The 12118-nt window shown below is 41.9% G+C and overlaps 1 protein-coding gene across 1 annotated transcript in view; it reads right to left on the bottom strand.

Moving 5' to 3' along the window:
- LOC110507539 (uncharacterized) overlaps positions 1-11740 on the bottom strand; it is a 37459-nt gene extending 25719 nt beyond the window's left edge. The window contains exons 1-2 of the mRNA XM_036964967.2: positions 11349-11740; positions 5267-5310 (exon numbers count right to left, since the gene is read on the bottom strand). Of these exons, the coding sequence (XP_036820862.2) occupies positions 5267-5310; positions 11349-11411 (107 nt within the window). The 5' untranslated portion in view covers positions 11412-11740. The remainder of the gene's footprint in view (positions 1-5266; positions 5311-11348) is intronic.
- Between the last annotated feature and the right edge of the window lie 378 nt (positions 11741-12118).

The following is a 12118-nucleotide window of genomic DNA, read 5'->3' as shown; positions in this document are numbered from 1 at the left end:
CTGATCGAGTGTGTGTGTAGCTAGCTACCTAGTTGTGTGTAGCTAGCTACCTAGTTGTGTGTAGCTAGATACCTAGTTGTGTGTAGCTAGATACCTAGTTTGAAATATCAACAGTACTGCCACAGAAGCACAACATTTGACACTAGGATTGGCTGCATCAACGACCCTCCGACCCATCCCTTCTTCAGTCTGCAGCAGCAACACAGGTAGTCTAGACTAGCTAACCATCATGCAGTGCCCTTGGAAAGTATTCAGACCCCTCAATGTTTTCCCACATTTTGTAAGGTTATGAATATCATATTGTGAAGTTTTGATACGAGCATTGAAAATAAATCACAAAATCAGTATAATAAATTGAGCTAGCCGACTTGCAGTTTTCATCAGCTGATCGCCCACCCTCTTTTCAAGATGTCAATCACATCTTTAGGAGGCACTAACTACATGACCAAAAATGTGGACACGCGCTTGTCTAACATCTCATTCCAAAATGATGGGCATTAATATGGAGTTGGTTCCCCTTTGCTGCTATTACAACCTCCACTCTTCTGAGAAGGCTTTCCACTAGATGTTGGAACATTGTTGTGGGGACTTGCTTCCAGTCAGCCACAAGAGCATTAGTGAAGTCGGGCAATTTGGCCTGGCTCGCAGTCGGTGTACTAATTCATCCCAAAGGTGTTCGATGGGGTTGAGGTCAAGGCTCTGTGTAGGCCAGTCAAGTTCCTCCACACCAACCTCGACAAAGCATTTCTGTATGTACCTCGCTTTGTGCATGGGGGCATTGTCATGCTGAAACAGGAAAGGACCTTCCCAAAAGTGTTGCCACAATGTGGGAAGACACAGAATCGTCTAGAATGTCACTGTAGGTTGTAACATTAAGACTTCACTTCACTGGAACTAAGGGGCCTAGCCCAAACCATGAAAAACAGCTTAGACCATTATTCCTCCTCCACCAAACTTTAGTTGGCACTATGCATTGGGGCAGGTAGCGTTCTCCTGTCATCCGCCAAACCCAGATTAATCCGTCGGGCTGCCATATGGTGAAGAGTGATTCATCACTCCTGAGAATGCATTTCCACTACTCCAGAGTCCAATGGCGGCAAGCTTCACACAACTCCAGCCGACGCTTGGCATTGAGCATGGTGATCTTAGGCTTGTGCGCGGCTGCGTGGCCATGGAAACCCATTTTATGCAGATCCTGACTAACAGTTCTTGTTTTGACGTTGCTTTCAGGGGCAGTTTGGAACTCTGTTACGATCGGTCCCATTCTGTGAGCTTGTGTGGCCTACCACTTCGCAGCTGAGCTGTTTTTGAGCCGGTTGCTCTTAGACGTTTCCATTTCACAATAACAGCACTTACAGTTGACTGGGGCAGCTCTCGCAGGGCAGAAATTTGATGAACTGACTTGTTGGAAAGGTGGTATCCTATGACGGTGCCACGTTGAAAGTCACAAAGCTCTTCAGTAAGGCCATTCTACTGCCAATGTTTTCCTATGGAGATTGCATGGATGTGTGCTTGATTGTATACATCTTTTAAAAGGCTTTTTTTGGTGTATTTTTGCCCCCTGAAAAAGGTCTGTGCACGGCCCTGCACATCTGTGTGTGTGTGTCTACCGACTCAAATCTTACCAGAGCCATGTTGAAGTAAGCAGTTGAAAGGAAATGCCTACTGAAAACAATGAATAGACAAGGTCACAGAAAAGACCCTGAACATCCTTTTGCCTGTCCCTTCTCCCCCCTCAATAGGTCTGCAGCCCAACAGCCCTCTCCTTACTATGAACGACAATCAAGTAGGCCTGTACTAGAAAGTATGCTGTCCTTGACATTCCTTGCAGTGCATACACGTCGCAAAGCCAGAGCACAGATTAATGTATTACAGTATGTCACACTTCAATCAGAGCCGTGGGAACAACAGCTGTCGTGTCTTTCTTGTGTGTGTGCGCGGCACAGAATAGATGACAATAGCACTCTTACCATAACTGGTAAGGACTGAGCAAAACACTGAACATGGAGTACTGCACAACCTTCACCCTCAAAGGTTGCTTTCTGATATCCAATTAGATGCAATATATTTCTAGTACTGGAATCCTTGTGGTGTATGTAATACACAGTTCATTTGGGCTTCTTGCTACATAACCAACGGGAGGGTTGGGTGAGTAGCAGATGGGGGGGGGGGGGGGGGGGGGGGGGGGTAATTGAGGGCTCCAAATGACAAACTAGTCCAAGAGCTGAAGACATTGAATGGGCAAGTGGGGGGGGGGGGGTGGGGGGGGGGGTGACCTCACCATCGCCATAGTATTACCTAATAGATAATTGAGCCCACATGTCCTGCAGCATTGGAGTTGAATGGTGAAGTCAGTGCAACACATAATGGACATTAAATTGTTCTGTTATGGGGTTGTGCTGGCCAAATGCACATCATGTCATGTTGGCTCCTTCTGAGCATGAAGCCAAACAGTTTGCTGTGGTGGACCCAGTGTTTGCAAACTATCACCAACTGTACTGGTATGGAGAACTCTGACTTCTACCTTGCATTAGCACAATTCAATAGACTAAATCCTGACCAGAAGTCAAGTTAAATCAATGTACAGAAAAGACCCTACATTATAAGGGTTAGTTCAACACAGTCATAACACCAACACAAGTCATAACACCAACACAACAGTCATAACACCAACACAACAGTCATAACACCAACACAACAGTCATAACACCAACACAACAGTCATAACACCAACACAACAGTCATAACACCAACACAAGGGAACAGAACATAATAAACAGCCATGATAGCTGAATAGGCATATAAGAAGTTAATACAACAGACTTTATAGTGCTGTTTTGATGCAAGCCGACTAGCTTACCAAAATAATGGTGTCTGCCATGACTGTGTAAAGTTAGGCTTGTCACAACAATCAGCTCGGTCATCAAGTAATGCTATCATTACCCTGACGCTGTTATGAATACATGAAGGTCCTATGATGGAGAGTTCAGGTGAAATGCGACTGACAAGAACAATACTTGACGTTAGGCCAAGCCAAGGGGAAGTGATACTCAAACTCAGACAAACACACGCCCTTGTTTATCAGTTCCATGTTTACTACAGCCAGGTCCCTTAACACCCTACAGCAGGGTTCAACTGGCATTCACTAACCATTCCATCACCCTCCTCCTTGGTCAACTAGCCTGACACTGTCACCAGAAAAACAGTTCAAGAAAAACCCTGGAATTACTGGTACTGTGTGTGTATACATGTATAAATAAACAATAAGTCCTTTGATCTGATGAGTTCAAATTTGAGATTTTTGGTCCCAACCACCGTGTCTTTGTGAGAATCAGAGTAGGTGAACGGATGATCTCCGCATGTATGGTTCCCACCGTGAAGCATGGAGGAGGTGGTGTGATGGTGTGCTTTGCGGGTGACACTGATTGATTTAGAATTCAAGGCACACTTAACTAGCATCGCTACCACGGCATTCTGCAGCGATACGCTATCACATCTGGTTTGCGCTTAGTGGGACTGTGTTTTCCAACAGGAGAATGACCCAAAACACACCACCAGGCTGTGTAAGGGCTATTTGACCAAGAACTAGAGAAATGGAGAGCTGCATCAGATGACCTGGCCTACACAATCACCAGACCTCAACCCAATTGAGATGGTTGGGGGATGAGTTGGACCGCAGAGTGAAGGAAAAGCAGCCAACAAGTGCTCAGCATGTGGAAACTCCTTCAAAACTGTTGGAAAAGCATTCCAGGTGACTACCTCATGAAGCTGGTTGAGAGAATGCCAAGAGTGTGCAAAGCAGTCAAGGCAAAAGGTGGCTTCTTTGAAGAATCTCAAATGTATTTTCAGTTGTTTAACACTTTTTTGGTTACTACATGATTCCATGTGTTATTTCATTGTTTTTTATTATTAATGTAGAAAATTGTAAAAATAAAGAAAAACCCTTGAATGAGCAGGTGTGTCTAGACTTTTGACTGCTACTGTATATACACTAAACACACTTTTTCTGTGGAGTTTTCATTGTTGTACAACAAAAACATCCGAAAATGAACTCCAAGTGATTTTAATTGAAGAAATCTGTTCCCAAGTACTTCCACGCATAATAGGAGACACGTGATCGCATACAAATGTAAGCATGCTTTGAAATGATTATGTTTTAGTCAAACATATCAGTTTGGGCTTCTTGTGGTCAATTTGCAGTCTACAAATGATTTGTAATTATGTTACGGCCCCCCTACCATCCACTTCAGAAAATGAAAAATCGTCCCGCAGCTGATTCTAGTTGATGATCCATGGCATATAGACTATTCGTTAGCCTATTAACCTATAGGCTAACCCATAATAATCTATAACTATTAGTATGTTCTGAATAGGTCCTGAATATGTCCTGAATGAATAGGCATTAATCCAAGAGATCCACACTGAAACCCAACTGCCAAGACAAGTGAAACAACAGTGACGTCTTGTCCTTCTATAAAACACACACACGGACGTCAAGCGGCAGGTAACACAGATAACAGATACAACCATGCAAATAGATCATCAGGAGTAGACAACTGGAGTAGTCATACACGAGTACTACAACCCAACCCAAATACGTACATAGGCTAACTATTTTGCATTTCCAAAATAGCCTAGTGTTTTGAAGATGCAAAATGGCAACCATTAGTCCTTTTCTACCCTTCTCCTGTAATGACCTAAAACTAAGTGTGAATAAAAATTCTGACAATGACGCTAGTCAAGAGCGAGTCTACATGTTGATAGAAATGTATTTTTCAAGATATTTGAAAATATATTGTGTGATATACTGTAAATTGAAACGAGCTATGCAGTCACTTGTTTTGTGCACGGGTGTGTGCGTGTGTTTTTTTTAACAGCCCAACTGGCAACGTACAGCCATTATAATGTTCCTGTGTTTGCTTGCGACCCCTCTGTCGGTCATTTCGCTGCCTGGGTCTGAGTCTAAATAAGAGTCAGTTGACTCTGCAGCAGTATATGTGAGCTGAGTTGACCCAAGAGACAGTATTGATATCAACCCAACGGCCAATACAGCAAATAAACTCTTGTCAACACACTCTCTCTGGTGGACAGTAGCTGGAAGTACAGCTGAGCTCCCAAAAGTCCAACAACAGACGTTTGTCACTGAACACAATAATTGAGAAATTCAGCAGGGCCTGGAAGGTTGTCAGTGCAATGCCCAAAAATACTTCATAGTTTTTCAATTACAATACTTTGAGATTATTTTACTGCTAATGTCTAGCCTTACCTCCGGGGCTGGGAGCGTCGGTCATCCTCACCACTGTCTGCCTCCTGGGGAGAGAGCAGAGAACCAGTCAGAAACCAACATGCACATACACACTAACGTATCCATAAACAGACTATAGTAATGACACATTATACAGACAAAAAGCTGCGGTCACATGAATAGACAAGGTTGCTTGTTCACAATAACCGGCCTGAACAAGGAGAGCATATGAATATGAATCAAGTCAAGTATGAATCAAGTCAAGTGTCTCATGACTAACAATGAGCCAAACAAATTCATACTACAGCAATATTAGGAGGTGTGATGCTGCCAGACCTTTTGAACAAGAATTCCACACCAAGTCAAAACAAGATGTCCATATTTGGGCTTGTTAGACATAAGTGTATAGCTATATATTCAAGGGAGATTTTGCAACACAGTTTGCATCGGGCACCGAGGAAGAGCGAATTAACCTTATTTTAAAGAGGAGAATGAATTCCACATCGGCTAAAATGTGCCGCTAAATATCCACTTTCATCCATGTCATGGGATTGGCCGTAGTGATATTTCACTAAACCCAGAACAAGGCAGAATAGATAAGGGTTGAAATGGCTGCCGGCCTGTTTTGAAGTGTCCCTCTCTCTCCACCCTGGCCCGGCAGTCTGTTGTCCCTGCTCAGACAGACAGGCAGGCAGACCCTAATCCCAGCCTGTTCTGCTCCAGTAATCTCCAAACTCAGGGAACTTTCTCCCAGGGATCAGGCTGTCAATCCTGGACAAGGGAGCCCTAGCAGATCCCACCCACCTCTGCCCAGTCACATAGAGATACTGAACTGGGTTAATAAAGCCCAATGCACCACACACTGGCTACATTCACCATGTCCTATGCAGACACACAATGTACATGACACACGGGATGGGATGAAGTGATCCAGCCAATGTATCTTCATTGAGAAGAGCACACACACAAAATCCCAGACAGAGCCCAGACCTATACTCAAGAATACAAAAATGCTTACAATTAGGCCTAATCTATGTAAAGAGTTCTGCTTGTTGGGCTTGTGTGCACGACCATGATGGCACACAAACTAGAGAAAAAAATGAGCAAATCAAAAAGCCTTCGCCTGGACATAAACCCTCACACATCAGGTGATGTAAATCAGATGCTGCCACAGCCAGGCATATGACATTTGAAAAATGCATTTAAGAAACATGGTGACACAGGAGAACCTTGACTCGAGGGAGCCACCCATCCCTTCAACGAGACAAACTTTCCAAAACACTTCACCCACTGTCTTTTCAATGGCGAAAGCAGCAGAGGCCAATAGGCTGCTATAGGAAGGTGTTTATTAAGTAGCAAAGTGGAGGAGAGACCACAAGCTTCCTCCTCTCCCTGTGGTTAAGTCACCATACATGTAATACTATGTACAGGCCCGTCTCCATGGTCACCATGCCACCACATGGAGGAAGAAGGTACAGGGGATTGCGTCAAGCCAATGAGAGGGGAGTATTTAGTGTGCTACTAGGAAGATTCCCCCGTCCAGCAATCCTTCTCTCAGGTTTGATGTTCTGAATACAGAGTAGGCTTAATTAATAGGCGAGACGCTTCAGTATGAGCTGATACTTGCTTAAACAATAGTCATTGTTACGCCTAAATCTTCCATCTGTCACCCCTATCTTTGTATGGTGATAACATCTTTGCTTAAAAAAAAATGCACTTCAAGTTGGAGCATCAGTGTCCAATGGGATAAGACACATGGAGCTAAAGGATATGACAGCACTATATCCACTCCACACACAGCAAAGGCAGTCAACCATAATGCTTTGTAATCATGACCATCCATCGTTCCGAGGATGCCAGCCATAATAACCCTGACCTGCATGGCATCTTGCTGTGGTAATGGCCTGCAAGTAGAACATAGCTGAGGAGGCTCTTTCTCAGGAGAAGAAAGAGCCTCACATGGGTGCCTCTCATACATCACTTGACAGGCAGCTGGTGCCCTCAAAATAAAGGAAACGCTTGAGTAAATGAGGGATGCAAAGTATATTGAAAGCAGGTGCGTCCACTAGAGGTCGACCGATTAATCGGAATGGCCGATTAACTTGAAATCGGCCCTAATTTTCATAACAACCGGTAATCGGCATTTTTGGACCCCGATTATGGCCGATTACATTGCACTCCACGAGGAGACTGTGTGGCAGGCTGACTACCTGTTATGCAAGTGCCGCAAGGAGCCAAGGTAAGGTGCTAGCTAGCATTAAACTTATCTTATAAAGAAATCAATCTTAAAAAAATATATAAAAAAAGGGATTGTTATTATTTTAGGGGTAATCACTAGTTAAACTAGTAATATGATCAACCATGTGTAGTTATCTAGCTTGTCCTGCATTGCATATAATCGATGCGGTGCCTGTTAATTTATCATTGAATCAGCCTACTTCGCCAAACAGGTGATTTAACAAGCGCATTTGAGAAAAAAAAGCACTGTGTACCTAACCATAAACATCAATGCCTTTCTTAAAATCAATACACAAGTATATATTTTTAAACCTGCATATTTAGTTAATATTGCCTGCTAACATTAATTTATTTTAACTAGGGAAATTGTGTCACTTCTCTTGCATTCTGCGCAAGCAGAGTTAGGGTATATGCAGCAGTTTGGGCCGCCTGGCTCGTTGCAAACTGTGTGAAGACCATTTCTTCCGAACAAAAAACATAATTAATTTGCCAGAATTGTACATAATTATGACATAACATTGAAGGTTGTGCAATGTAACAGCAATATTTAGACTTAGGGATGCCACCCCTTAGATAAAATACGGAACAGTTCCGTATTTCACTGAAAGAATAAACGTTTTGTTTTCTAAATGATAGGTCATTAATATGGTCAAATCCAGAAACTAAAGGCAGGGTAGCCTAGTGGTTAGAGCGTTGGACTAGTAACCGGAAGGTTTCAAGTTCAAACCCCCGAGCTGACAAGGTACAAATCTGTCGTTCTGCCCCTGAACAGGCAGTTAACCCACTGTTCCTAGGCAGTCATTGAAAATAAGAATTTGTTCTTAACTGACTTGCCTAGTTAAATAAAGGTAAAATAAAATACATTTCTGTGTGTTGTTGGGTTTGACATTTTGAACATTGAGATATTAAATAAATGACAGAATCAAAGGAGAATGTTAAGGGTTCTCTGTAGAAGGACAGATAGCTGTGGAATGTGTTGGAATGTGTTGGGGGACGGGAGCAGAGCACCCTGTTGATTCAGGACGGACAGATGGGCATCTGTGGATTAGATGGAGGGGTTGAGGTCAGGAGGTGAGGACAGGTCACCTGAAGGGAGTAATAAGGGTTTGGGATCTTGTTACTCTTTTCCTGTTAAACCATAAACTAAGGATTGGAGAGAGGGAGTGTCTGAAGTAGGAGGTATATCACTGATGTTTTGCTGTCTGATTACAGCTGTACAGAACCTTTGGGAAGAATTATACTTGGTTAAAGCTTCTCTAGTGTCCATGGGTTACTTACTCTGAAAATAATAATAACTCTGTTAGACTTAAATAAGAACCTATGATTTGATAGAGCAGTCTGACTGAGCGGTGGTAGGCAGCAGCAGGCTCGTAAGCATTAATTCAAACAGCACTTTCCTGCATTTGCCAGCAGCTCTTTGCTGTGCTTCAAGCATTGCGCCATTTATGACTTCAAGCCTGTCAACTCCCGAGATTAGGCTGGCAATACTAAAGTACCTTAGAACATCCAATAGTCAAAAGGTATATGAAATACTAATGGTAGAGAGAGAAATAGTCCTATAATAACTACAACCTAAAACGTTTTACCTGGGAATATTTAAGACTCGTGTTAAAAGGAACCACCAGCTTTCATATGTTCTGAGCAAGGAACTTAATCGTTAGCTTTTTTACATGGCACATATTGCACTTTTACTTTATAAATAAATAATGAGGCTAAATTGATTTTATTGATGTATTATATTAAGTTAAAATAAGTGTTTATTCAGTATTGTTGTAGTCATTATTACAAATATAGATATAAAAAAATAAAGACAAGGAGTGTCATAAGGAGGTATATCACTGAAGGCCGATTATTCAAAAGGCCGATTATTCAGTATCGGCTTTTTTGAAAAATCATAATGGGTTGACCTCTAGCATCCACACAGGTGTGGTTCCTGAGTTAATTAAGCAATTAAAACATCCCCATCATGCTTTAGGTCATGTAGAAATAAATATTATTTGGGCTAGCATGGCTAGAAGAGATCTCAGTGACTTTGAAAGAGGGGTCTCAAAGGAGCATAGGGATAGGGAAAAGGGGATACCTTGTCAGATGCAGAACTACCTTAATCATTGACTGTTTTTGTTGGGGGTTTAAAGGGTGTGTATCTCAGCCACCAGAATTCAACCCAACTGAACACTTCTAGGAGACTCTGGAGCCCTTAACACATCATTTCTGTGTTGACCTTTGCTTGAATTGTTTTCATGGCTGTTTGAGAGAAACATAGTTCATCTTTCCCATTTATACTGGCCATTTTTTTTCACTATATTGAATTTAAGCTATCACAGAACTGAACCATTAGCTCTGTTGATCAAGCACTCCAGGAACAGGGTTGTCGACCACTGGGCTAGGTTGTCTAGCTACAACCCTTATGTGGAATCATCCCCTGGCATATCAGCCAGCCAGACAACCCTCAATATGTCATATGGAATCTTTCCCAGTGCGGGTCATAAAATGTAGTTGGACAGCCATGTCATACTAACCCGGTTTTCATGCAAAACATTAACAGAATAACTTGAGCCTAGTTGATGTGGAACTGTTGTGAGAGTCCATGACATTGTTTTGGCTAGGTCTGTTGTAATAAAATGTATGGGAAAAAAAGTACCCAAATGGCATATTTGAGTAAAAGTAAAGAAAGCTTAATATAAAAAAGTAAAAGTTAACTAGTAAAATACTATTTGAGTAAAAGTATTTGGTTTTAAATATACTTAAGTATCAAAAGTAAATGTAATTACTAAAAGTATCAATCATTACATAAGCAAACCAGACAACACAATGTTCTTGTTTATTTATTTATTTATGTACAGATAGCCACACTCAGACATAATTTAGAAACAAAGTATTTGTGTTTAGTGAGTCCGCCAAATCAGAGGCAATAGGGATGACCAGGGATGTTCTCTTGATAAGTGCATGAATTTGATAATTTTCCTTTCGTGCTAGCCATTCAAAACGCAACGAGTAATTTTGGGTGTCAGAGAAAATGTATGGAGTAAAAAGTATATATTTTTTATTTATGAATGTAGTGAAGTAAAAGTCAAATATAAATAGCAAAGTACAGATACCCCCAAAGACGACTTAAGTAGTACTTTAAAGTATTTTTACTTAAGTACTTTGCACCACTGTCTATACATTTATGGCAGTGACTGAGTAAACAGTAAACTCGCCAACAAAGATTGACACTGACAGATAGCTAAGCTATGATGAGTTGGCTTCTTTTAGACCATTTATATAATTGACTTGGGGATAAACAGGTCAGATTTGCACTGGAATCATTTGCATTGCAAAACAGTCACTATACCAAGCTAACTAGCTAGCTACAAGTTGAGAAACTTCACTGGCTAGCTGGCCGACCAGCCATCGACTGTGGTAGCTAAGCGACAACTTCCCTGGACACTGGAAAGTTTAACTGTGTCCATGCAAAAGTCAAACGTGTATACTTATACGCAACACAACGCAGACAATTAAAATACGTTTCCGTTTAACAATGTATTAGGAACGCATGCACACACAAAAAAAGCAGGGCATAATCAGCTATAGTGTAGATAGCTGGGACACACACTTTTCACCCTACTTCGCTACAAAAGTGATTTTCGTGGCAGGTTAGGAGACCATATCCGCTAACCCGAACCCTTTTCCTAACCTTATCCTCAGTCTCCTGCCACGAAAAGGTCACTTCGGTATCGAAGTGCTGTGAAAAGTGTTTCCCCTAGCTAACTACCGCATGGGACAACAACCTACATGTTAGCTAGCTACAGCCACCCTAAACAATACCAGTAGAAGTGAGCCTTAAATCCCGTGCTATGACAGACGAACAGGCTCGACAACTCACCGAAACGCAGGGACTGGAGCTAACGCTGGGTGTTGGCGAACGCTGAACGGTGACCAGAGCCATTCAAGGTCCAGGAAACAGATATTTTAGTTAGAGAAAGCAGAGGCGGCGAGATGATCATAATTTGAGCAGATGACAAGCAAGGCGCCCGATATTATTGGGTCGTTGGTGATTTCCCTCCTATTCATTCAGCAGCGTCTTTTGGCGCATGCGATCCACTGGCCAGCTGTCAAACGACATTGTCTAATGCTGCATTCCTAACAGCTCGTACATTCGTAATTACCAGTATACGACTGGGAAAATCCAATTGACGGCCCTCCAACTCGTAATTACAAATGGGAAATAATCTCTGAACTCCGATTTCCCCCACATGTTGAACTCTGACGTCACATACTAAGGAAATTACTTCGATAACAGCATTTTCGGCAATTAAATTAAACAAAATGTAATTTATCAAAAAAATATATATTATTGTGCATTTTTAACACCAGAATTTGTTTGGAAGCATGAAAGCTGTACTTATAGTTTATGGTTGATATTTGTCAGTCGAGTTCAAAGCATGTGAATGCACACAACAATCCCATTCTCAAAATTAACAAATAGACCTAGTATATTCCAAGTTTCCCACTTGTTATGAACGCAGCAAAACCATGCTGGACTCAATCAGGCAAGGGTGGATGAAAATAATGCGGTCCTACTACACGTTTGAAATTACGTTTTGACATGAGGCTCCTCGCACCAAATATAGCTAATTACACAAGTCTATGGTT

Source organism: Oncorhynchus mykiss, chromosome 27 (genome assembly GCF_057628025.1).
Source record: "Oncorhynchus mykiss isolate SJ-2025 chromosome 27, ASM5762802v1, whole genome shotgun sequence".
In the NCBI taxonomy this organism is placed as follows: domain Eukaryota; kingdom Metazoa; phylum Chordata; class Actinopteri; order Salmoniformes; family Salmonidae; genus Oncorhynchus; species Oncorhynchus mykiss.
Note: the sequence above shows the minus strand (reverse complement) of the source record. Positions and strands in the feature narration are given on the sequence as shown.